Here is a 23,855-nt window from a genome sequence, read left to right as displayed (position 1 = left end):
CCCTGCGGTTCTCGTGCCCTCTAGCGCCCGTCACCTGCCCCAAACGCCTGCTCCTGCATTACCCCAGCTGCCGCTCGTGCGCTCGCCGCACCATCGGCCCCACCGAGCACATCTCCGCAGCCATTTGCGCGCTCCTCCTCATCCCGCCGGTCCCGCACTGCCCTCGACCCTTCGCCCAAAGCTAGAAGGACATTAAAGCGGCGCGGCGAGCGCGAGAGCGGGCGGCGGCGCCGCTCGCGGCGCCGGGTCCGCAGCGGTGGCCGGGGCGTGCGTGAGGAGGGTCGGGTTGGAGAGGACACCGCGTTAGGTTTGGCGGAGGGAGACTCGGGGTGAGGGGTGTGCGGGGTTACGGGTGAGGAAGGGAGGGAAGGGGGGAGAGGGAGAGGGGGAGGGAGGAGGGAGGGAGAGAGAGCGAGGGGCGGGGTGAGGCGAGAGGGGGAGGGCAGGAGAGAGAGAGAGAATGTCAGGCTCGCGAGCTCGTGGCTGAGGACGCACGAGAGAGAGAGACAGAGAGAAAGGAGAGAGAGGAGGACGCACGGCCGCGGAGGATGGCGCGCTGCGGGTTGACGGTGAGGGCGTCTTTGGCCTGTGGGGGCGGGAGGCCGATCAGGGAGCACCTGCGCGAGGGCGGCGGGTCAGTCACGGTGGCCCAATGTCGAGCGACGCTCCGATAGAGAGAGAGAGAGGGAGGACGCAACAGGTTGACGAGGTCCTCTGGCGCGCGCATCTCGCCCGCGCGGTGTGCCCCACTGCTCACGACGACGCCCCTCCCCTCTGTCGCCCTCACGACCTCCCTCGCGCCGGCGATCCAGTTCCGCCTCCTCTTGCCCGCGTCGCCGACCTGGTCCCCAGCCGCCGCATCATCGAGGCGCGTCACGCCGCGCACGACGAGCTCGAACGCGACGCCTGCGCGCGACAGGGACGACACGAGGCCGCGCTTGAGCGGGAAGGGGAGGCGAGGGGACTGGGACGGGTCGAGGGTGACGAGGGTTGGGGAGAAGGCCGAGGGGGGCGAGAGCGAGAGGGCGACGTGCGTGAACGAGGGGAGCGAGGTGGGCGTTACGGCGAGGAGGGTCGTGTGCGGCGGGTACAGCGGCGCGGTCGAGTTGGCCTGCGGGACGACGAGCGTGTCAGTATAACGACGATCTCACCGACATCATCCAGCCTGGAGCAGGCTTGAGAGACCCCACGCGAGGCAGTGAGGCGGACCGAGCGAGAGAGCGCGTGAGGACTCACGAAGCCGTACCACCCCTTCTGGCCCGCGCCCTTGACGGCGTCGTCGCCGTACGGCTCGACCGTCACCCTCCACAGCTGGAGGACGAGGCCCTGAGTGCCCTTGGGTGCCGTACGCGGGTCGATGTCGGGGTAGAGTGGGGTCGGGAACGCGAGGACCGAGGGGTCGCACGTCGGCGGGATGCTGAGCGTGAGGAGGACGGTCGAGTAGCCGACTGTGGGTGGGGCTCGAGTGGATCAGTGCTGGGGTCGGGGACGGAGGAGAGAGAGGAGAGAGAGAGTCGACGGACGGAGGGCGGCCATGTCGACCTTTTGGCGCATGTGGACGCGCTCTTGGTCGGACCAGCCTTGGGCGACATTGTACGTGGCGGCGGTGGTGGTCGCAGGTGTCGCAGGGAGAGGGTTTGCGAGCTCCTTTGCCTTGCCCTTGTTGGCCTTGTTCGACGAGGAGGACGAGGTTGCGGGCTTGACGAGGTGGGCGGGGAGGTGGAGCGGAACGTGGACCGAGTCGGTGTAGCCGTGCATGGCGGGTGCTTGTACGCTCGCTCGAGTTGAGCCGAGCTGAGATGAGCGAGCGAGAGATGAAGCCGGCCAACCTCGTCCTCGTCCTCGTCGCTCTCTGACCTCTGAGCCACCTCGACCGAGAGCCGACCTCGCCCGCCATGGCCGACGACCTCTTTGCCTCGTTCTCCAAACCGCCACCACCACCCGCCGCCTCGTCGTCCAACCCCAAGCGCAACCCGGTCGCCTCCTCCTCCAAGCTCGACACGGCCTCCACCACCCCGTCCACCTCCCGCATAGCAACGACCGCACCAGCAGGCACCAAGCGCCAGCTCTCGCCCCAGGACGGCGACGCGCCCAAGAAGCCCCGCACCTCGGACGCCAACGACGACAACGCCCCTGCCCCTCTCGCCGACGAGCACACGAGCACCGCCCGAGTCGGCGACGCCTTCACCGCCACCGACGAGCTCGAGACGACCGTCACCCAGACCATCAAGCCCTCGGCCGGCCTCGCCGCTGGCGCCGGCTCCGAGGAGGGCCTCGTCCTGCAGCACCAGGTCCGGCACCAGGTCGCCCTCCCGCCCAACTACCCTTACGTCCCCATCTCGTCGCACGTCGCCCCCGCCGAGCCCGCACGCGTGTACCCGTTCGAGCTCGACCCGTTCCAGAAGGTGTCGGTCGCGAGCATCCAGCGCAACGAGTCGGTCCTCGTGTCGGCCCACACGTCGGCGGGCAAGACGGTCGTCGCCGAGTACGCCATCGCCCAGTGCCTCAAGCAGGGACAGCGCGTCGTCTACACGTCGCCGATCAAGGTGCGCCGCCCTCCCTCTCCCTCCTCTCCTGGGCGAGCCCTCTCACTGACTCTCCTCCTCCCCGTGCACAGGCCCTGTCGAACCAGAAGTACCGCGAGATGCTCGCCGAGTTTGGCGACGTCGGCCTCATGACGGGCGACGTGACGATCAACCCGACCGCGTCGTGTCTCGTCATGACCACCGAGGTGCGCCCCTCTATCTCTCCTGCCTGCGTCTTGCGCGCCGACTCGGAGGGGCAGGTTCACTGACACTGGACGCCGCCCGACCCGCCGCAGATTCTGCGCTCGATGCTGTACCGCGGTTCCGAGATCATGCGCGAGGTCGCCTGGGTCGTGTTTGACGAGATTCACTACATGCGCGACAAGGGTTCGTCCTCGCTCCCTCTCTCGCTCTCGAGCGGTCGCGAAAGATACAGGACCCTGACCACCCTCGTCGTGTGCCCCCGGTTTCGCAGAGCGCGGCGTCGTGTGGGAGGAGACGATCATCCTCTTGCCGCACAAGGTCCGCTACGTCTTCCTGTCGGCGACGATCCCCAACGCCATGGAGTTTGCCGAGTGGATCTGCACGATCCACCAGCAGCCGTGCCACGTCGTCTACACCGACTACCGCCCGACCCCGCTCCAGCACTACCTGTTCCCGGCCGGCGCCGACGGCATCCACCTCGTCGTCGACGAGAAGGGCAACTTTCGCGAGGACAACTTTGCAAAGGCCATGGGCGCCTTGGGCGGCGACACCAAGGGCGAGGACCCGGCGAGCGCGACGGGCGGAAAGGGCCGCAAGGGCAAGACGAAGAAGGGCGGGCCAAAGGGTGCGTGCGCGCGCTCTCTCTCTCTCTCTGTCTCTCCTTGTCGGGCCCGTCGACTGACCTCTGTCCGACAAACACGCAGGCCCGTCCGACATTTACAAGATCGTCAAGATGATCATGGTCAAGAACTACAACCCCGTCATCGTCTTTGCGTTTTCGAAGCGCGAGTGCGAGGGGCTCGCGCTCCAGATGTCCAAGCTCGAGTTCAACACGGACGACGAGCGCGACATGGTCGACACCGTGTTCAACAACGCCATCTCGAGCCTGTCCGAGGACGACCGCCAGCTGCCCCAGATCGAGCACATCCTCCCCCTGCTCAAGCGCGGCATCGGCATCCACCACGGCGGCCTGTTGCCCATCCTCAAGGAGGTCATCGAGATCCTGTTCCAGGAGGGCCTCCTCAAGGTCCTGTTTGCGACCGAGACGTTCTCGATCGGCCTCAACATGCCCGCAAAGACGGTCGTCTTTACCTCGGTGCGCAAGTTTGACGGGCGCGACTTCCGCAACCTGTCGGGCGGCGAGTACATCCAGATGTCGGGTCGCGCGGGACGACGCGGCCTCGACGACCGCGGCATCGTCATCATGATGACGGACGAGAAGCTCGAGCCGGCGGCGGCCAAGGGCATGGTCAAGGGCCAGGCCGACCGCCTCGACTCGGCGTTCCACCTCGGGTACAACATGATCCTCAACCTCATGCGCGTCGAGGGCCTCACGCCCGAGTACATGCTCGAGCGCTCGTTCTACCAGTTCCAGAACACGGCGTCGGTGCCCAAGCTCGAGGACGAGCTGCGCCAGCTCGACGAGCAGCGCGCCGCCATCGTCATCCCGGACGAGGACAACATTGCCGACTACTACGACCTCAGGCAGCAGCTCGACATCCTCAACCGCGACCTGCGCGACGTCCTCAACCACCCGACGTACGCCCTCCCGTTCCTCCAACCGGGTCGCCTCGTGCGCGTCAAGCACGACGACCTCGACTTTGGCTGGGGCGTCGTCGTCAACTACCAGAAGCGCGTCGGCGCAAAGGGCAAGCCCCTCGCGGCCGACGAACCGCCCCAGAATCAGTACATCGTCGACGTCCTCCTCCACGTCGCGCGCGGGACCGCACCCGCCGCCGCGTCCGTCACGGGCAAGAACAAGCTCGCGTCGCCGGGTAACGCCATGAGCACGATCCGGCCCTGCCCGACGACGACGACCGGCGCGGGCGCGACCGCCGACGAGGGCGAGTTTGCCGTCGTGCCCGTCCTCCTGTCGACGCTCGACGGCATCTCGCACATCCGCATCTTTCTCGCAAAGGACCTCAAGCCCGTCGAGGCGCGCAACCAGGCCCTCAAGAGCGTCAAGGAGGTCAAGCGCAGGTTCCCGAGCGGCATCGCCCTCCTCGACCCGGTCGAGAACATGGGCATCGTCGACGAGGCGTTCAAGAAGCTGCTCAGGGTGCGTCGCTCTCTCTTCCCTCGTCGTCGCGCTCCTCGCCGAGCGCGACGGGCTCGGGCAGTCACTGACTCTGTCTCTCGTCCCCTCGAGCAGAAGATCGAGATCCTCGAGTCGCGCCTCGTGTCGAACCCGCTGCACACCGACCCGGCGCTCCCGTCCCTGTACGACCAGTACGCGGCCAAGGAGGCCCTCAAGCTCAAGATCCGCACGACCAAGAAGAAGATCACCGAGGCGCACTCGGTCATGCACCTCGACGAGCTGCGCAACCGCAAGCGCGCCCTGAGGCGCCTCGGGTTCGCGACCAACGACGACGTCGTCGAGCAGAAGGGCCGCGTCGCGTGCGAGATCTCGAGCGGCGACGAGCTCCTCCTCACCGAGATGGTCTTCGCCGGCCTCTTCAACGAGTTGACGCCGCAGCAGTGCGCCGCCCTGTTGAGCTGCTTCGTCTTTGACGAGAAGGTGCGCCCCTCTCCTCTTTCTTTCCACCCTGTCCTCGTGTTCGACGAGCGCGCACTGACCCTCGCCCCACCCTTTTCCCTCTTCCTCTCTCCCTACCCGCTCACAGTCCGAGCAGACGTCCAAGCTCAAGGAGGAGCTCGCCGGCCCGTTGCGCGTCATGCAGGAGGCGGCACGGCGCATCGCCAAGATCTCGATCGAGAGCAAGATGCCCGTCGTCGAGGACGAGTACGTCGCGAGCTTCAAGCCCGAGTTGATGGACGCCGTCTACTCGTGGTGCAACGGCGCCAAGTTCTCCGACATCTGCAAGGTGCGCCCTCTTTTCTCTGTCCCTCCCCCACCTCGTCAAAGAGCGAGCTCGTGAGGCTGACTTGCCCTCCCGGCCCCCTCCCTCTCGGCAGATGACGGACGTCTTTGAAGGTTCGCTCATCCGCGTCTTCCGCCGCCTGCAAGAGCTCATCCGACAAATGTCGATGGGTGAGTCGCCCCGTCCTCGAGCCCGCTCTCTCCCAGTGCGCGTCCCTGACTCGCCCTCTTTTGCCCGACCCGCAGCCGCCAAGGCCATCGGCTCCGAGGAGCTCGAGGAGAAGTTCAACGCCTCGCTCGCGTGCCTCGAGCGACCCAGCTCGGTCGCCTTCGCCGCGTCCCTGGTGCGTCCCACTCTCACTCGTCCTCATCGTCGTCGTCGTCGGCCCGAACCTGACCTTCTCAAATTCGCCCTCTTCGCCTCGCCTCGCAGTACCTCTGATTCCCTTGGAGCCCTCGGCAGTCTATCTTTTGCTCTGTTGCACGCAATCGTACATCGTTCATCGCCCAGTCTCGGTCGTGCCGCGCCGCCTCGAGAGGGAGAGGAAAGCCGAAGGGGAGCGAGCGCGCTCTCTCTCGCTCTCGCCGGGCCTAACGAGTGCTCGCAAAAGTCTAGATATCGCAGTCTACTGCTTCTCGCCGCTCCCTATCCGTCCGAGCCTCTTCTCGTCCCTGTCTCTCCGTCGCTCGGCGTCGCGCGCCTCGCTCGCCCGACTCGCCGCACGCCATTTGCCGCCCCAGATCGCGACGACGACGAGCGCACCTTCGCCGAGAAGAAGGAGGACGCCCCAACCTGTGAGGAGAATGGGCGTGAGCGGGTGCCGCACAGGAGAGGAGCGAAGAGGCGGACGGACCCGAGTAGAAGGCGCCGTTCTTAATCTTGTCGAGGATGGGCTCGGCGGCTTGGCTCGAGGCGCACTGCAGGTGACGAACCGGACCGAGTCAGTATGCGCAGACTTGAGCGAGAGAGAGGCCGAGGCAGAGAGAGAGAGAGGAGGGACGCACAGCGAGAACGCCTCGAAAGAGCGAGTTGCACGCGACGGCGCTCGTCGACCGACCCGGGTTCGCGTCGACGATGTAGGCGAGCGTCGAGGCGTAGATGACCATGATGGCGGCGCCGAGGACGAAGAGGACGACGACCGGGCCGGCAATGTTGACCTCGAAATAGACGAGCCAGGCGTACGCGATGAACAGGCAGGGCAGGAAGGCGAACGCCGGGTACGTGCTCTTGATGCGCATCTGTTGGGCGTGCTCAGAGTCAGGACTGTGGCTCGGCAAAACGAGGGTGGAGGCTCGAGCGTGTCGAGGGCGAAGCGAGCTCACCTCGGGCTCGCCTTGGCCGCCGTTCTTGGCCCGCAGCCGTGCGAGGACATAGTCCGAGTACCGACCTCCTCCGACAGAGCCGACCTGCGTGAGTCGTCGAGTCAGTTCGAGGGCATGCCTAGAGAAGGAGGGAAGGGCAGGGAGGACGCACAACGTTTCCAAGGCCAAAGGCCAGCAGAACCAGGCCGACCTCGATCGGCGAGTACTCCCATGGCGCCGCAGCGAACGTGCGGGACGACGTGAGCGTCACGGTGTACTGAGAGGCAAAGAGGAAGCCCGAGTAGGTGAGGACGAGAAGGTTGGCGGGCTGCTTGACGACGGCGCCGGCTGCGGCGAGAGGCTGCGGTGCGTGCGGGTCAGTGACCGCGACGAGCTGCTCAACAGACGCGCAGAAAGGGTGTGCCGACGCACATTGACGTCGCGGAACCGGATCTTCACCTTGACGTCGCCGCTGCGCCCGCTCAACGCCGTCCTCACCTTCTTGAGCGGCGAGAACCCGCTGCTCGACTGCTCCCGCCCTTCTCGCCCGGCCTCGACGTCCAGCTCAACCTTGGCGCTGCGCGCTGCACGGCCCTCGACAGCCGCCGGCTCGTTATCGTCGCCGCCGCCGGGTCGAGGAAGCGCCGCTCGGGCCGCCTCGAGCTTCTCGCGGGCGTGCTGGCGTGCGCGGTCGCGGGCCTTGCGCCACGCGAGAGAGCGCTCCTTGCGGAACGTGTCGGGGAGCCACAGGGCGAGGAGGAAGCAGACGCAGCCGTACTAGAGGCCGACAGGGAGAAAGGGAAGGCGAGGGTGAGCGATACGTTCGTCGTCGCAAGGACCGATCAGAGGGGAGACGCACAGCGAGAAGAAAGCTGCGCAGACAGGGAAGGTGTGTCAGTTCCTGCGTCGATCGAGGACGTAGGGAGAGAGAGAGAGAGAGACGCCGACGCACTAGAAGGTGGCTCGCCAGTCGGCTGCCGCCGTCACTGCGCCGCCGATGATGGGCCCGAGCGCCGGCCCGAGCAGCGGACACGCGTAGTAGACGCCGAGCTTGGTCCCTCGCTCGTGCGGGTCGTACATGTCGGCGAGCGTGCCCGCGCCGAGAGCGAGTACGGCCGACGAGCCGAGCGACTGGAGGACGCGCATGCCGAGGAAGACGGGCATCGTTTGCGCTTGAGAGCAGACGACCGTGCCGACGATGTAGATGACTGCGTGCGTGGGTAGAGAGCAAGGGCGAGGAGGGAGGACGGGAGAGGGGAGGACGAGGGGAGGACGAGTCAGTGCGGGTGCCGCTCAAGAGACGCGACAGGGGAAGCGGACGTACCCATTGCCGCGATGTAGCAGTACTTGCGCCCATAGACCTCCGAGACGGCGGCCCACACGCTCGGGAAGACGCCCTGGCCTGCGATAAAGATCGAGACGGATGCGGCGACGAGGTCGTCGGTCGCGTTCAGGTCGCGCTGCAGCGACTCGAGCGCGGGGAAGAAGATGGACGCCGTGATGGTGCCGCCGATGGCCGTAAAGGCGATAGTCCTGCGCGACGCGAAAGAGGTGAGCGAGTCGTCCCCCAGCGGCACACGGTCGGCGCTCGAGCCTCGGTGCGGGAAGAAGGGGTAGGGGACGCACGCGAGGACGCTGTTCTTCTTGCGCTCTGTCCATGCTCGAGGATCGTCCTCGACGTGCACATGCTCGACGTCGAGCGGTGCGTCCGCCTCCTTGCCCCGCCCGCCGCCGGCGGCGACCTCAACGTCTCGCTCCGCTCCGTCGCCCGCGAGCGTCTCGTCGCAGCCGTACTCGTGCTCACACTGCCCCTCTGCTGCCCGCACGTCGGTCGGCATCGAGCTGGGCGGCGCGAGGGCGGCATCGTCGGCAGGCGGCGGGGTCGAAGGGGTCGAGTCGGACGGTGGTCGGGTGCCGGGTTGTGGTCGTTGCGGAGCTGCCATGCGCGAGGTCGAGTCGGGCGTGCCGTGTGTACAAAGCTGGCAGAGAGAGAGAGAGGGCGAGGTGAGCACACGAGCAAAGCGCCAGCTCTAGCTCGACTGTCGCTTGCTCGCGGCCGAGTGAGGCGTGGGGAGTCAAGCCAGATTCCCGCGGGATGCGCGAGCCCGCCTTCCACGGGAACCGGAGATGCGCCCAAAAGTGGGGTCGCGTCTGCGGGTGAGAGCCAAATCTGGGACCGTGCACGGGCCCTCGAGACAGAGAGCGTCTCTCGCTCGCGGAAGCTGGAGCCGAAAGGCAGGCAGGCAAAGCTTGATTGGAATGCACAGACAGGCAGACTGACCAAACGACCGACGCAGGCCCCCTCTCTCCGTCACCGTTCCCTCGACCCGCTCTCAAGCGCTCCCTCCTCCCGCTCAGAGCGTCTCGCGCCCCGTCTGCCCCTGCAGCGCGCCCCACAGGTCTCCGAGACTGTCGATCGGCCGCCCGTTGATGACGAGGCGCACCTCGTCGCGCGTGCACGCCTCGACGAGCCGGTCCATGCCCCGCCCCGAGCGCCAGCCCTCGCCGACGAGGTTGTCCGGGAACGTCCCGACGAGCTCGAGCGTCTGCAGGCGGTGGTGCCCGCCGTCGCGGCGCTGCTTGGCGCGGATGGCGCCGATCGACGCCGTGAGGTGGTCGAGCGCGACGTACGACGCGAGGTGGACGCGCAGGAACGTCAACGACGACAGGCGGACCGACGCCGGCGACAGGATCGAGTGCGGCATGTCGGGAGGAGCGATGTCGGCGGCGCCGAGCTCGAGCCGGCGCAGGCGCGGGCAGTACATCGTGAACTGTGTCGGCGGGGCCGAGAGATGGTGGACGGCGAGGGTGTAGAGGCCCCGGCCGACGGTGGCGACGAACATCACGAACGCCGGTGAGCGGATGTGCGACAGGCGCAGCTCGCGCAGGCCGCAGTCGAGAGGGTCGAGCGGATCGTTGGGCGGGTAGACGACCTCGACCGGCGGCGGGAAGTACAGGCCCGAGAACAGCTCGAGACGCTGCAGCTTGGTGAGGCTCGTCCTGACCGCGTTCGCGACGATCGTGAGGCGGGCGTCCTGCACGTTGGCCGGGATGGCGACGCAGAGGTGCGTGAGCGACGAGGGCAGGATGGGCCACACGCCGTGGTCGCACGCCTTGTCGCCGAGCGTGAGCTTCTCGAGCTGCGACATGTAGCTGTGGGCGGGAGGATCATGACGAGTGAGTCCCGGTCACAACGATTGTAGAGGAACGAGGACAGAGAGACGCACAGGACGAGCTCGTTGGCGAGCTTCTTGCCCTGCTTGCCCTTGGGCTTGAACGCAAACTGCTTGAGCGAGCCGCCTTTGCGCCGCGCAAAGTCGCGGAGGTCGGCCTCGGTGACGCCCAACACGAGCCACACCTTGAGCGACTCGAGGTCGCGCGTCGTCGCTGTGAGCCACTTGAAGACGCCCGACGGGACCGTGACCATGTCGAGCTCGAGGCTCACGAGGTGCGGCAGGTCGAGGGGCGCGACGGGCGGGAACAGGGGCAGGGCGTTGGTGGCGAGCTTGCTCAGCTTGAGGCTCGTGAGCGTGCGCGGGAACGACCGCAGGAGCGACAGGTAGGTGGCCGAGATCTTGGCCGCGCGCTGCTCGTCCCGGTTGGCGCCGCCGTCGTTGTCGTCCTCGTCGCTGCTGGCGGCGTAGGCGTCCTCGGGCGGCGACGTGGTGGCGTGACCGAGGCGCATCGACTGGAGCGTCTTGGGGAACGAGGGCAGCGGCTTGCGGCCGTCGGCGAGCGGCACGAACGAGGCACGGGCGCTGTCGAACGACACGAGGTTGACGGCGAAGCGCAGAAGGTCGTCTTGCGACAGGTCGCTGAACGTGGTAGGCTCGTCAAACGCGTCGTCCTTGATGACGAGCGAGCGCACGCTCGCCGCACAGTGAGGCGACGAGCTGAGCGTCTCGAGGAGCTTGGCGCCGACCTCCGGGTCGTCGACCGTGATCCAGCGCAGCGACAGGCGTCTGTGGGGTAGGTGCTGTCAGCTCCACCCCATCGCCGACTGCACTGCGAGAGGGCGAGAGGAGCACGCACCTCGATGCGGCGGCAAAGGCGTGGTTGACGCGGGCGAACGAGGACAGGTTGCGCTGGTCGAGGCGCACGGGGCCTTCGAGGGCAGCAGAGAGGACGGCCTCGAGCAGCTCTGGGCTCAGGCTGGCGAAGGTGGCCATGATTGCGGTGAGGAGCAGGAGCAAGAGAGGCGGAGAGGGGAGGCGCCAGGTTGCCCTCGACACTCTCACACCTCGTCGCCGCCCAGGCGAGTCGACGACGGCGACCATGCGCCTGTTGAGGTGCTCGATGTGCCTGTGCGCCCTCGTCGCAGCCGCACGCGCCACTTCTTCCGAACCCGACCTCGCCCTCCCCGCCGTCACTCGACAAGCCGACTCGACCACGGCACCGCCAGCCGCGAGTCCGACAAGCGCGCCAGCCTCTCCAAAAGCTTCCCTCAGCACGTCGCTGGTCCCACAAGATCCGCCAGACCCTGTCGTCGAGCAGGAGCCGTCGTCGACCCTTTTGACCTCATCGTCGCTCGTCTCGACTTCGACAGCGGCACCAACAGCGGCGGTGGAATCCAGCTCGCACGCGCCAGACTCGACCACGACACCGACCACGACCCTCCAGCCGAGCTCAGCCTCCTTTCTCGTCGAGTCGCCTCCTCCTCCCCCACCCTCCGTCTCGCCCGAACCTGTGCCACCACCTCCCGCCGCCGCCGACGTCCCGCCGCCCGCACCGCCACCCGTCATCGAGGAACTCCCTCTCACCGAGGCGGCGCCCGCACCCGAGTTCCTGTCGTTCAACGAGTGGCGCGAGCGTTACGTCGTCCAGCCCGACCCGTCGGCCGCTCGGCGCGGCAAGAAGCGCCCGCGGCAGGACGCCGCCGCCGGGACCGCCTCGGGTGCCGAGCGCGACGAGGTGCCGCGAGCGGCCAACGACAGCGGCGCTGCCCGAGCGCCGCTCGAGGTCGACGATGCGGGCGGCGCAGGCGGGCTCGGGTTCGACGGCGAGCTGCCGCGCGGCGAGGGCCAGCTCGTCTTCGAGGACGGCGCGCTCGGCCTGCCGCCGACGACGTCGTCGACGCTGTCGCCGATCCAGCCGCTGCCCAACGTCGGCACGGGCGAGCCGTCCGACCCGCTCGTGCACCTCAAGGACCGCGCCAACTACGCCGGCGCCGAGTGCGCCGCCAAGCTGCACCGCTCGTCGCGCCAGTCCAAGGGCGCCTCGTCGATCCTGACCGAGAAGAAGGACCGGTACATGCTCACGCCGTGCTCGGCGACGCCCAAGTTTGTCGACGTCGAGTTGTGCGACGAGGTCCAGATCGACGCCCTCGTGCTCGCCAACTTTGAGTTCTTCTCCAGCACGTTCAAGCACTTCAAGGCGAGCTGTAGCGTCGACTACCCGGGCAAGCCTGACGACTGGCACGACCTCGGCACCTTTCGGGCTCGCAACGTCCGCGGCGTCCAGGTCCGTCCTCTCTCTCTCTCTCTCGTCCACCCTAACCTCGAAGCGCCCTCCTGACTCTCGCGCACGACCAGGTCTTTCGCCCGCTCAGCAACCCGCCGTTCTGCCGCTACGTCCGCATCGACTTCCTGTCGCACTTTGGCAGCGAGTACTACTGCCCGGTCTCGCTCCTGCGCGTGTACGGCTACACGCAGCTCGAGTCGTTCCGCGAGTCGGAGCGCAAGGCCAAGGCGCTCGAGGACGCGCTCGCGGCGGCAGAGCTCGGCGAGGGCGAGGCCGAGGGCGACGAGGACGGCGCCGAGCGTGCTCTCGAAGGTGCGCTCGAGGTCGAGGTCGACAAGGTCGAGCGCGTCGATGAGCGCGACGTCGCCGTCGTCGTGTCGAGCGTCGAGTCGTCCGAGCAGGGGCAGACGTCGAGCGAGGCGCCCGTCGTGACCTCGGCGGCGGCCGCGGCGGGCTCGAGCAGCGCGCCGCCGACGCCCTCACCCTCTTCGACCGCGCCCTCAACCTCGCCCTCTCCCCCCCTGGAGGACGAGCCGCCATTCACGCTCTCGGACGCGCCATCGATCTCGTTCGAGGCGGCCCACACGAGCAGCGCCCCGCCGGCTCCTTCCACCTCGTCCTCGCTTGAGGGCTCCTCGACGTCCAACTCGTCGAGCGCATCGTCCACGTCTGTCGCCATCACGGCCGTCGAGACTAGCTCCGGCTTGACTGCCTCGGCCGAGCCGGGCGCACACTCGACGGCGTCGACCACCGACTCGGTCGCCACGACCTCGTCCGCATCGCCCGCCGACAGCTCTCGCGCCCCGGCCTCCTCGCCGACGACAACCTCGCCATCTCCTCCATCGTCCTCGTCCCTCGTCCCTCCGCTTTCGACGGCGGTGACGCATACAGCGACGGGTCGACCCGCGACCGGCAGCGACCATCCCGTTGCCTCGCCTCGCCCACCCCCTCTTCCATCCTCCTCCTCCTCCTCCACGGCATCCCGCAACGATACACATGCATCGTACGCCTCGCCACCACATCATCCAGCATCGGCGACGCACGTTCCGCGCGCGCCCCTCCCTGTCCCTCCCCCTCCACCACCACCTCCCGCCGTCGCCCAGCCCCAGCCGGGCGAATCGATCTATGGCACCATCATGAAGCGCCTCGCGAGCCTCGAGCACAACCAGACGCTCGCGATGGGCTTCATCGAGGCGCAGAGCGGCATGCTGCGCGAGGCGTTTGGGCGGGTCGAGCGCCGCCTGGGCGACGTCGAAGGGTCGGTGCGTCGGCCGTTCTCTCGCTCTCTGTCACTGGCGCGCATTCTGCGAGCCGCACTGACTCGAAGCTTGTCCTCGTCGATGCAGAGGAGCCGGCAGGAGCAGAGCTTGCGCCAGTCGTTGCTCGAGCTCGAGAAGCAGCGGGTCGACCTCGAGCGCGAGCGGCTCGCTCTCGCGTCCCAGATCAACCTGCTCTCCCAGGAGGTACGCTCCCCTCCCACCTTATCGGCCTGCTCCACTGCAGAAGGGCGCTACTGACGAGCTTTTCCCCGACCAGATCCGCTTCGAGAAGCACCTCACCCTCGCTCAGCTCGTCGGTCTCCTCCTCGTCGTCATCTTTGTCGGCTTCACGCGCGGTATCCCGACGAGCCCGTTCCTCCACCTCGCGTCGACGACGTCGACGGCGCGCGCGAGCAAGCGCAAGGCCGAGGCGCTCGGCGTGACGGCGTCGTCGAGGGAGAAGGACTGGGAGGAGCAGCGAGGGCAGGAGACCGAGGGCGACAAGGCCGAGCCTGTCACGTCTGAAGGTGCGCCTCGCCTCTCTCTCTCTCATCCCCCTCACACCGAGAGTGCGTGACTGATCTTGTTCCGCCCTCAGCACCTCGCCGCACCCACCGCGTCAGCCCCTCGGCCTCGCTCTCTCGACACTCGTCCGCCAAGCGCTACCCGTCCATCTCGAAGCCCGGCGCCCTGCGCCGGCACTACGGGCCCATGACGGGCTCGTCCTCGTCCTCGTCCAAGGCCATGTCGCGCTCGTGGACCCCGCCCGTCCGCCACTCGTCCGCCCCGCCCGAGGACGTCCTCGACCCGTCCGGCAACCTCGTCGACGCGACCCGCCGGCGACTCGTGCCGCGCGCGACGGGCAGCGGGCTCGGAGCGAGCAGGGCGTACGAGTTCCCGATGCGCTCGCCGGGCGGGTCGGGCACGACGTCGCCCGCTCGGGGCGCGACCGCCCAGCCGCCGCCGGCTCTCGCGCTCCCGCTCCCGTCGCCGTCGAGCCACTTGACGCCACAGGCGCTCGAGTCGATCCGGACCCGGGACCTGACGCCCTCGTCGGCGGACGAGGCCGACGGCGAGCAGGTCGAGCCTCGGGCGGCGGCGGCGGCGGCGGAGCCAGCAGGACTCGGCCGCACCGGGCTGCCCTTCCCGCTTGAGACGATTCCGTCGTTCGACGGCTACTCGACGTACAGCAGCGAGGACGAGGCGGCGCCCCTCGCACCGCATCGGCGAGTCGCGCCGCCGGTACCGGCCGTCCCCTCGGCGTCGGCGGACCGCCTGGACAAGGGCAAGGGCAGGGCGCCCGTACCCTCGCCCTCGTCGTCGTCGGCGGCGAGCGGCTCGAGCCCGGGCGCACGGCCGCCGAAGCCGCACGTCCCGCCAAGGCCGGCGACGGCGCTCGGGATCCGGTTGCCGTCGAAGCAGGAAACCAGCGATGCGGCGCAGCAGGACGGCGACGAGCTGCGAGGGTTCGCGGTGCAGGTGCCGAGGAGCGCACTGCCGTCGCCGCCGCCGGAGCCTGTGCCTCTGCCGCGACGGGTGAGCGGGACGCACGGCAGCGGCAAGGACGACGAGTAGCTCTCGCTCTGCAACCTTCGCGCTTCTCTCGCAATGCCCGGCCCGTTCGAGATAGGAGAAAGAGAGAGTTCGATAGGACAAGGGACTGCACGACGGCTACGGGTAGCGACAAGACGGGAGGGCGAGAGCAGATTAAAGACGAGGGGGAGGACGAAGGGGGCTCGAGCGAGATAGGAACGGCAACGGCGCTACTTGTGGACCTGTGGGCCCTCGTCGCCGTGAGCCGTGTTGCCCGCGCCGCCCCTGCCGCTGAGCCACTTGTCGTCCTTGTGCTTCTCGGCAAACGCAGCCTCGACCCGCTTGTCCTGCGCCTCGAGCTCACGCTCGCGGTCACGGCTCCTCGCGTCCTTGCTCTCGCCGCGCACGTTGCCGAGCCCGCCGCGCCCGATCGGGACCGGGTAGTCCTCGCCGTGGTGGTGCGCCCGGGCGCGCGACCGCGAGCGAGAGCGCGCCGCCTCGACGTCGGCGGGCGACTCGGCCGGCTGCGACCCGTCGCGCACGCGCGAGCGGCTCATGTTGCCGGCACCACCTGTGTGCGGCGTGCGCGCGAGGGCGGCGTCAGCTCGCGTCGACGAGGTGGGGTAGGGAGGAGGAGGGAGGAGGACGCACCGCGACCGGTTGCGGTGAGGTTGCGGCCGCGAGGCTCGGCGCCGTGCGGCTGGTCGGCGTTGGCAGGGTTGAGGTGCGAGCCGTGAGCCGGGGCGTGGCTCGCACGGCCGCGGTCGCCTGTTTCCAAGGGGGCGAGATAAGCGACCGGGCGGTGCGACCAAGTGGGGAGGAGAGAGAGGGAGAGAGAAGGGGCCGGGCAGGGACGCACCCTCATCGTGGTTGGGCGCGACGACGTTCTTGATCTTGTCGAGGAAGGCTGGCATCTGGGCAGCTGGGCGCACGAGCTGGCTGGAGGGTGGTTGAGCGAGGAGGAGCAGGGGGCAGACGGCCGGGAGGGCGGCGTCGCTGCCCTTCCTGATCGGCCTGGCGCTGGCTCTTGGCCCGCGAGCCATGATAAGCTCGTCACGGCTCCATCTCTCGCTCAGCAGGGCCACTCTCTGCACCGACGCACTGGGACGATGCTCTCGCAGGCCTCTGGCCGGGCGCAGGGCGGGAGAACGCGCGAGAGAGCGCTCGAGGGACTGGGGAAACTTGGCCGCGTTGAGCAGCGTCGAGGGGGATTGATGACAACGGTGGAACGAAGGTACGACGGGAGACAGGAGTGGTACAGACCCAGCGAGGGGGGCGGTAGGCTGCGAGCTGTGACGCGGGCCATGGGAGAGGTCGAAGCTGGGAGGGTGGGTCATCGAGATTGCGAAGGGGCTCGCCGGAACGTGCTGAAAATGTTGCCCGCGCCGCCTGTCGGGTGAGGACAGTGTCAGTGACCGCGGCATGAAGAGAGAGAGAGGGGACGCACCTCGTCCCGAGCTGACGTAGTGGTCGGGCCCGTCGCGCTCGCGCTTGCGCAACACCTCCTGGTACCGCAGCTCCTCGTCCTCGTTGGCGGCGCGCTCCTGCTCCTCAAGGACGGTCGGGACGCGACCGAGCTCGAGGTCCCGGCCGCGACTCGCGCTGCGGATGTTGCCGCGCCCGCCGCGCCCCGTCGTGCCGACCTCTGGGCGGCCCGAGCGCTCGCGCGACCGGCTGCGGTCCTCCTTGACGGCGCGCACGACGTTGGCGTCCTCCTCGCCGTTGAACTCGGACATGTCCTCGTCGCGCGCGACGCCGATCAGGTTGCCGGCGCCGCCGCGCCCGGTCGAGAAGACCTTGCCGCCGGGCGGGGCACGGCCGCGCGACGACGAGCGCGTCTGCGATTTGGAGAGCGGGTACATGGTCGACGAGCCGTCGGCGTTGGTCTGGATCGAGTGGGTTGACGGGCCGCGAGAGACGGAGCGAGGCTGGAAGGCAGAGAGGGGGGAACGGCCTCGCGGCTCGTCGTGCTGGACGGCTGCGACCGAGGAGGGGGAGGAGGGGCCGAAGCGCGAGTCAGCGCCCGAGTTTGCCGAGGACAGGCGCCCGAGGGAGGGCACGGGGGAGAGAGAGAGGCGCCGATAGACGCACCCGTGTCGACGCTCGTGCGGCGTCCGCGGTCCTGCGACTCGGCTGCGCCGGCCGAGCGGTCGCGGCTGGCGCTCATGGCGCGCTTGAACTGGCCGACGACGCGGCTGAGGCCGCTGCGGCTGCCGTTGGGCGAGCGCGAGGCGCTCATGTCGTCCTGGTCGGCGACGGCTTGGCGGTGCGACGGGCCGGGGACCATGGTCCTCCCGCGCGAGCCCTCGCTGGTGGAGCGGATCGCGGCATGCTCGGGGAAGGGCGAGGGGACGGCCGTGGTGGCGAACGAGGCGTCCGAGGGGGCCGTGGTGGCCTCGGGTCGAGGTCGTTCGAGGGTCGCCATTCTCGGTCGGGACCAGAGGTGAGGCCGGGCGAAGTGGTGTCGACCGGGTGGGCGAGCTCGGGTGCAGAGCGGGTAACTGGCGGTGGTGCTGGCAGAGCTGGCGCAGGTGCAAGTGCAAAGCTCGAGCGGTGAGAGCGGGCAAGAGGGCCAAGCGACGGTGTGCGTGGGCGCGATTCGGTCCTCGTGATCTTCTCCCCGAGGGCCGGGCACGTGCTCCCGCTCGCTCATCACCTTCTCCCTCGACCTCCTTCACAGCAACACGCATTCGCTGTGCACCTCTGCCCGCCTGTCCGCCTCGCCAGATCCGCCGTCCCCTCGCCGCCGACCGATTCGCCCACGCTCCTCCCTCGCCCCGCTCCTCCCTCCCCGGCCCAGCTTCGACCCGCCATCGCCCGCTCGCCCCTTGCCTGCGCACTCGACGCCGATACGGGGAGATCCGCCTCTGGTGTGCATCGCTGGCGGGAGCGAGGGACGCGGCAGGTCCAGCGCCGGGCTCTGCGGTCAGTCGACGCCGGCGCGACCGGTCGACCACCCTGCTGGCCGACACTGTGCTCTCCCCGCTGCCCCTCTGTTGCACCAGCACGATCGAGTCGGTCGGCCGCCTGCACGAGCTGCGGGGCAGGTGTCGCCGGAGCTGGGCGGTCAGGCGCCGGTCGACGCAGACGACCCTGGTCCGGCACCGCGCCGCGAGCTCGTCATCTTGCTGTTCCCGAGCACGCCGGACCTGACGAGCTTTCGAGATTTGTCTCTACTTCTCTCGCGCCGGCGCGGGCGGACCGCTTCGTCGCGAGGCGGCCTCTGGCCTCGTCGCCAACGCGCTCACGCGACAGGCTCGCCGACGCGTCGGCAAGCACGAGCTGCGCTTCAACGAGGACCTCTTCCGTCCTTCATGACGGCTATTCTCGGCTCGCTGGACGCGCTGTGGCTCTCACGAGCGTGTGGAACCCGCCTCGAGGTCGTCGCCGAGGGCCGAGCCCAGACGACTCGGCTCCACGTGCCGCTGCGCAGCGGGCTGTGCCGCTCTCGAGACACGGCTTTCTCTGTCGGCTACGAGGCTGAGCGAGAGACGCGAGAGTTGCGTTCGCCGAGAGCGCCGTCCGAGCAATGAGCGAGCACCCGGGCCGCGGTCCGCGCGTCGTCCTCAGGCTAGACTTGCCGCAGGTGGCGCTTGCCTCTATCCTCGATACGCAGTACTCGAGGGATTCGTCATGTGTAGTTGGCGCTCCGGCAGAGCGAGCGAGCGTGCGGCAAGATCTCGCGCGCGCAGGGTCGGCTCGAGCCCGTCTATCGCGGCTCCGTGCGGCTCTCAGCTTCCCCGCGCCGCCGCCCTTTCTCCTCGACTCGCTCGTCCTCAGCTGCTCGGCTCGTCTCCTCTTCTCTCCTCATCCAGCTACCTACGCACGCCTACGCACACACACACGCACACGCTTGCGCCATGGCTGCCTACCACCCGCACGACCCGCTCACGGCGGCCGAGATCTCGCTCGCGTCGGGTTGCTTCCGCACCGAGATGCTCAAGCGCGGCGTCAAGTCGCTCAAGTCCTGCGCCATCTCGCTCCTTGAACGTGCGTTCTGCTCTCCCGTGCCCCTCCCCCCGCCGAGCGAGCCGTCGACTGACCACCTCTCTCCCCTCCCGCGTCGTCGTGCAGCCCCCAAGAAGGAGGTGATTGCGTTCCTCGGCCTCCCCGTCTCGCCGACCGACTTCCAGCCGTTCAAGTCGGGCGTCCGACCGGCACGACGCGCCGAGGCGCACCTCATCGACTGCCTCTCGGGCGACGTCTTTGTCGCCGTGTGCACTTTCCCCTCGGGCGGCGGCAAGCCCGCGCTCGACTCGGTCGACAAGCAGCCCAAGGGCGTCCAGCCCGCCATCACGATGGAGGAGCTCGACGAGTCGGAGCAGGTCGTGCGCAACGACCCCGAGGTGATCCGCCTGTGCGCCGAGGTCGGCGTCGAGCGCGACCAGATCATGGTCGACGCGTGGTCGATCGGGTACGAGCACCGCTTCGGCGACATTCGCCTCCAGCAGGGCTTCGTGTATCAGCGCCTCGGCCCGCACGAGCACCTGTACGCGCACCCGCTCGACTGTACGTCCCGCCCTTTTCCTCCCTCTCCGTCTCCTTCTCCCTCTCCTCGACTTCCTCGGCGCGCCTTGCTGACTTTCGGTCTCTCGCTCGCGCACAGTCAACGTCGTCATCGACACCAACGCCAAGAAGATCCTGAAGATCGGTACGTCGTTGCAGCTCGACTCCTCGAGCCGACCGCGTCTGACCTCTTCTGGCCGCGCAGACTTTGCGCCTCACCGCACCGACCCGTCCAAGCCAGGCGTCCTCTCGGGCTCGACCGCCCCGCACACCGTCGAGGGCGACTCGTTCCGCGACAGCGGCCGCCGGCGCATCCCGCCGCAGCAGCAGCGCATGGACTACCTCCCCGACCTCATCAAGGCCGAGAAGGCCAAGCACGGCGAGGAGTGGGACGTCCGTCGCGACCTCAAGGAGCTCACGATCACGCAGCCCGACGGCGTGTCGTTCCAGATGAACGGAAACGAGATCTCGTGCGTCGCTCGCCTCCCTTTCCCTCTGTCGAGCACGCCTGACTCTCTCGCTCCCTCACGCAGGTGGCAGGGCTGGAAGGCGCACATCGGCTACAACTTCCGCGAGGGCATCGTCCTGTCGAGCGTCCAGCACTTTGACCGCGACGAGCAGCGGTACCGCCCCGTCTTCTACCGCACCTCGTTCGCCGAGATGGTCGTCCCGTACGGCGCTCCCGAGTGGCCGCACCCGCGCAAGTTTGCGTTCGACGTCGGCGAGTACGGTCTCGGCATGATGGCCAACTCGCTCGAGCTTGGGTGCGACTGCAAGGGCTCGATCCACTACCTCGACGCCGAGCTGTCGAACCACGCCGGCCAGCCCGTCACGCTCAAGAACGTCGTCTGCATCCACGAGGAGGACGACGGCTTGCTGTGGAAGGTGCGTCGTCCCCTTGCCTCGTGTGTCCTCGAGCGTGAGCGCGCACTGACTCTGGCCCCCTCGCGCCCGCAGCACACCGACTTCCGCCCCGGTGGACGCGCTCACTCGGTCCGCTCCCGCAAGCTCATCGTCCAGATGATCTGCACCGTCGCCAACTACGAGTATGCTGTACGTCCTGGCCCTCGTTCCCCTTCCTTCTCTCTCTCGCCCCGGGTACTCGCCCTGACGAACGCTTCCCTCCCCGACAGTTCGCCTTCGAGTTCAAGCAGGACGGCTCGTTCGGCTGCAACGTCAAGCTCACCGGCATCCTCAACACGTACACGGCCGCCGAGAACGAGACGACGCCGTTCGGCGTGCTCGTCGGCCCGGGCGTCCAGGCGCACCACCACCAGCACATCTTCTCGCTGCGGGTCGACCCGATGATCGAGTGCGCCCCTCTCTTTCTCTCTTCACGTGTGCTCTCTCGAGTCCTCGAGCATCGTGACTGACGAGGACCCGCACCCCTTTGCCCCTTCTGCCTCGCGCCCCTCTTTCCTCCTCTCGCCCTGCCCTTTCCCCTCTTGCAGCGGCGTCAAGAACTCGGTCTACGAGCAGGAGATCCACCTCGTCGATGCGCCGACTGGCTCGGCTGAAAACTGGGTGCGTCGCTTTCTCTGGTCGGGTCGGGAAGGTCGTCCGTTTGTTCCGTTTGAGAAGGTCGATCACTGACTTTGGCCATCCTTTCTCGCAGGCGGGCAACGGCTTCTACAACACCAAGCGCGAGCTCAAGACGACGCTCGAGGGCGTGCGCGACGCCGATGCCGCCAAGTCGCGCATGTGGATCTGGGGCAACCCGGCCAAGAAGCACTACTCGTCGGGCGCGCCGGTCGGCTACAAGATCATGTGCAAGGACCTCGTCCCGCTCCTCGTCAAGGACGACTCGCTCGTCGCACGCCGGGCGCCGTTCGCCAAGCACCACATCTGGACCGTCCCGTACACCGACACCAGCCTTTACCCCGCCGGCAAGTTCCCGACCCAGACCAAGCAGGCGCCCGAGGACAGCCTCGAGGGGTGGGTCGCTCGCAACGACAGCATTTCCGACGTCGATCGTGAGCCCTCGCTTTCCTTTCACGCTGCGGCGAGTCTCGAGGGCGTTGCACTGACCCCATGCTCCCCTTCCCTCGCCTCCTCCCTGCCTTCTCTCGCCCTCTCGCAGTGGTCTCCTTCATCTCGTTGGGCATCAGCCACATCGCTCGGCCTGAAGGTGCGTCGTCTCTGTTCTCGCAGCTCTCGACGGCCCGACTACTGACAATCGAACCTTGCTCCCTCTTCCTCCTTCCCTCTTCCCCATCTCTCGCCTTCTCCCTGCCCTTTTTCGCTCTCGCAGACTGGCCCGTCATGCCCTACGAGTCGGTCGACATCATGTTCAAGCCCTCCTCCTTCTTCAAGGCCAACCCATCGCTCGACGTTCCTTCATCGGTCGACGGCAAGTCGGTCCACGCGCTCGGTGGCGGGAACACGCCCATGTCGGGGGCCAAGACGGCAGGCAAGGACTGCTGTGGCGGCTCGAAGCTGTAGAGAAGGCCTGTCGCAGGGAGGGCGGCAGATGCGAGCATGAGCGGGTTGGCCTTGTAGATTGTTCTTTTTGTGGTTGCCCCTGTATCGGTAGCCTTGTTCACATTGGCTACAGTCTGCTTGCGCCTGTGACCTCGGATGACCAGATCCGCAAGTTGGTGCCCGGCCCAGGTGCGAAGAGGACTCTCGAAGGGCGCACTCGTCGTCGAGCGCGAGGCGAGGCGAGGCAAACTTCTGGGGGAGAGACTGGAGCGAAAGGAGACGCGCCAGATACAGTGATTCGGGTGTATTCCGTGAGCGAAAGGTACAGAGAGGGAAAGCTACTGCACAACCGCCTCCAGGATCCCGCACTGAACCTCCACGGGGTCTCGGAGTTGCCGGCGAGGCAAACGACAAGATGTTCAGAGGGTCCGCGAGCAAGAGAGCGAAAGGCAGCAACGTTTGAAGAGAAAGAAAGAAAGAGAGAGAGAGAAGGAGGGGCTCAGCTTGAGGAGGACCGAGAGAGCGAAAACAGGCAAGCGCAGTCCGAGCCCTTCGTTTCATGCCGCCATGCCTTGTTCCTGTAAGTGACCTGCCCTGTAACTCTACAACCCTAAGGTTCACCATGTGAAGCATCTTGCCCCAACTGGACAGGCCAGTCAGAGGAGGTTTTGTGACAGGCCAAATTGTAGTCCAGCCTAAGGGGCTGGGGGCTTCATGCCGCCACACCTCGTTCCTGTAAGTGACCTGCCCTGTGACTCTACAACCCTAGGGTTCACCATGTGAAGCATCTTGCCCCAACTGGACAGGCCGGTCAGAGGAGGTTTTGTGACGGGCCAAATCGTAGTCCAGCCTAAGGGGCTGGGGGTTTCATGCCGCCACGCCTTGTTCCTGTAAGTGACCTGCCCTGTAACTCTACATTCCTAAGGTTCACCATGTGAAGCATCTTGCCTCAACTGGACAGGCCGGTCAGAGGAGGTTTTGTGACGGGCCAAATCGTAGTCCAGCCTAAGGGGCTGGGGGTTTCATGCCGCCATGCCTTGTTCCTGTAAGTGACCTGCCCTGTAACTCTACAACCGAAGGTTCACCATGTGAAGCACCTTGCCCCAACTGGACAGGCCAGTCAGAGGAGGTTTTGTGACAGGCCGAATCGTAGTCCAGCCTAAGGGGCTGGGGGTTTCATGCCGCCACACCTTGTTCCTGTAAGTGACCTGCCCTGTAACTCTACAACCCAAGGTTCACCATGTGAAGCACCTTGCCCCAGCTGGACAGGCCGGTCAGAGGAGGTTTTGTGACGGGCCAAATCGTAGTCCAGCCTAAGGGGCTGGGGGTTTCATGCCGCCACACCTTGTTCCTGTAAGTGACCTGCCCTGTAACTCTACATTCCTAAGGTTCACCATGTGAAGCATCTTGCCCCAACTGGACAGGCCGGTCAGAGGAGGTTTTGTGACGGGCCAAATCGTAGTCCAGCCTAAGGGGCTGGGGGTTTCATGCCGCCATGCCTTGTTCCTGTAAGTGACCTGCCCTGTGACTCTACAACCCTAAGGTTCACCATGTGAAGCATCTTGCCCCAACTGGACAGGCCGGTCAGAGGAGGTTTTGTGACGGGCCAAATCGTAGTCCAGCCTAAGGGGCTGGGGGTTTCATGCCGCCACACCTTGTTCCTGTAAGTGACCTGCCCTGTAACTCTACAACCCTAAGGTTCACCATGTGAAGCATCTTGCCCCAACTGGACAGGCCGGTCAGAGGAGGTTCTGTGACGGGCCAAATCGTAGTCCAGCCTAAGGGGCTGGGGGTTTCATGCCGCCACACCTTGTTCCTGTAAGT

At 67.3% G+C, this 23,855-nt stretch overlaps 8 protein-coding genes across 8 annotated transcripts in view; 3 read left to right on the top strand and 5 right to left on the bottom strand.

Moving 5' to 3' along the window:
* The window catches only part of RHOBADRAFT_55608 (uncharacterized protein), a 2,676-nt gene extending 740 nt beyond the window's left edge, over nt 1-1,936 (bottom strand). Inside the window, exons 1-4 of the mRNA XM_018417929.1 lie at nt 1,524-1,936; nt 1,237-1,448; nt 699-1,111; nt 538-617 (exon numbers count right to left, since the gene is read on the bottom strand). Of these exons, the coding sequence (XP_018268553.1) occupies nt 538-617; nt 699-1,111; nt 1,237-1,448; nt 1,524-1,758 (940 nt within the window). The 5' untranslated portion in view covers nt 1,759-1,936. The remainder of the gene's footprint in view (nt 1-537; nt 618-698; nt 1,112-1,236; nt 1,449-1,523) is intronic.
* RHOBADRAFT_39072 (uncharacterized protein) lies at nt 1,896-6,063 on the top strand (the record flags this gene model as incomplete). The annotated part of the gene is made up of 10 exons (XM_018413590.1): nt 1,896-2,546; nt 2,618-2,731; nt 2,822-2,912; nt 3,001-3,354; nt 3,434-4,788; nt 4,882-5,247; nt 5,354-5,554; nt 5,646-5,721; nt 5,797-5,894; nt 5,984-6,063. The coding sequence occupies 10 exons, from the start codon at nt 1,896-1,898 to the stop codon at nt 5,990-5,992; spliced, it is 3,315 nt and encodes a 1,104-aa protein (XP_018268552.1). The 3' UTR covers nt 5,993-6,063.
* A 92-nt stretch (nt 6,064-6,155) lies between these two features.
* Nucleotides 6,156-8,760, bottom strand: RHOBADRAFT_66887 (uncharacterized protein). The gene is made up of 10 exons (XM_018419111.1): nt 8,479-8,760; nt 8,177-8,385; nt 7,805-8,060; nt 7,712-7,724; nt 7,285-7,629; nt 7,025-7,213; nt 6,874-6,957; nt 6,556-6,789; nt 6,405-6,468; nt 6,156-6,343 (listed from the first exon to the last, which is right to left on the bottom strand). Exons 1-10 carry the CDS (start codon nt 8,688-8,690, stop codon nt 6,177-6,179), a joined length of 1,773 nt encoding a protein of 590 aa, XP_018268551.1. The 5' UTR covers nt 8,691-8,760; the 3' UTR covers nt 6,156-6,176.
* Nucleotides 8,761-9,206: 446 nt separating this feature from the next.
* RHOBADRAFT_46542 (uncharacterized protein) lies at nt 9,207-11,021 on the bottom strand (the record flags this gene model as incomplete). The annotated part of the gene is made up of 3 exons (XM_018414814.1): nt 9,207-10,005; nt 10,080-10,814; nt 10,885-11,021. The coding sequence occupies 3 exons, from the start codon at nt 11,019-11,021 to the stop codon at nt 9,207-9,209; spliced, it is 1,671 nt and encodes a 556-aa protein (XP_018268550.1).
* Nucleotides 11,022-11,710: 689 nt separating this feature from the next.
* RHOBADRAFT_50230 (uncharacterized protein) lies at nt 11,711-15,180 on the top strand. The gene is made up of 5 exons (XM_018415296.1): nt 11,711-12,312; nt 12,384-13,574; nt 13,659-13,775; nt 13,849-14,098; nt 14,170-15,180. The coding sequence occupies exons 1-5, from the start codon at nt 12,103-12,105 to the stop codon at nt 15,144-15,146; spliced, it is 2,745 nt and encodes a 914-aa protein (XP_018268549.1). The 5' UTR covers nt 11,711-12,102; the 3' UTR covers nt 15,147-15,180.
* A 20-nt stretch (nt 15,181-15,200) lies between these two features.
* Nucleotides 15,201-16,018, bottom strand: RHOBADRAFT_55604 (uncharacterized protein; the record flags this gene model as incomplete). The annotated part of the gene is made up of 3 exons (XM_018417928.1): nt 15,201-15,675; nt 15,756-15,872; nt 15,964-16,018. 3 exons carry the CDS (start codon nt 16,016-16,018, stop codon nt 15,335-15,337), a joined length of 513 nt encoding a protein of 170 aa, XP_018268548.1. The 3' UTR covers nt 15,201-15,334.
* Nucleotides 16,019-16,274: 256 nt separating this feature from the next.
* Nucleotides 16,275-17,529, bottom strand: RHOBADRAFT_55603 (uncharacterized protein; the record flags this gene model as incomplete). The annotated part of the gene is made up of 3 exons (XM_018417927.1): nt 16,275-16,493; nt 16,552-17,082; nt 17,196-17,529. The coding sequence occupies 3 exons, from the start codon at nt 17,527-17,529 to the stop codon at nt 16,438-16,440; spliced, it is 921 nt and encodes a 306-aa protein (XP_018268547.1). The 3' UTR covers nt 16,275-16,437.
* Nucleotides 17,530-19,039: 1,510 nt separating this feature from the next.
* Nucleotides 19,040-22,052, top strand: RHOBADRAFT_39067 (uncharacterized protein; the record flags this gene model as incomplete). Its single annotated transcript, XM_018413589.1, has 9 exons — nt 19,040-19,613; nt 19,852-20,080; nt 20,144-20,495; nt 20,568-20,663; nt 20,744-20,922; nt 21,062-21,134; nt 21,226-21,583; nt 21,691-21,738; nt 21,862-22,052. The coding sequence occupies 9 exons, from the start codon at nt 19,040-19,042 to the stop codon at nt 22,050-22,052; spliced, it is 2,100 nt and encodes a 699-aa protein (XP_018268546.1).
* Nucleotides 22,053-23,855: the final 1,803 nt, after the last annotated feature.

The sequence above is a fragment of the Rhodotorula graminis genome (assembly GCF_001329695.1).
Source record: "Rhodotorula graminis WP1 unplaced genomic scaffold RHOBAscaffold_14, whole genome shotgun sequence".
Classification (NCBI taxonomy): domain Eukaryota; kingdom Fungi; phylum Basidiomycota; class Microbotryomycetes; order Sporidiobolales; family Sporidiobolaceae; genus Rhodotorula; species Rhodotorula graminis.
The sequence above is the reverse complement of the archived record's forward strand: the minus strand, read 5'-3'. Positions and strand labels throughout refer to the sequence as shown.

Coding starts and splice junctions, on each gene's coding strand:
- RHOBADRAFT_50230 (XM_018415296.1), top strand. CDS start 12,103: ATGCTCACGCCGTGCTCGGCGACGCCCAAGTTTGTCGACGTCGAGTTG. Junction 12,313..12,383: donor GCAACGTCCGCGGCGTCCAG/GTCCGTCCTCTC, acceptor GCGCACGACCAG/GTCTTTCGCCCGCTCAGCAA. Junction 14,099..14,169: donor CGAGCCTGTCACGTCTGAAG/GTGCGCCTCGCC, acceptor TTCCGCCCTCAG/CACCTCGCCGCACCCACCGC.
- RHOBADRAFT_66887 (XM_018419111.1), bottom strand. CDS start 8,690: ATGCCGACCGACGTGCGGGCAGCAGAGGGGCAGTGTGAGCACGAGTAC. Junction 7,214..7,284: donor TCCGGTTCCGCGACGTCAAT/GTGCGTCGGCAC, acceptor CACGCACCGCAG/CCTCTCGCCGCAGCCGGCGC. Junction 6,958..7,024: donor CCTTTGGCCTTGGAAACGTT/GTGCGTCCTCCC, acceptor CGACTCACGCAG/GTCGGCTCTGTCGGAGGAGG.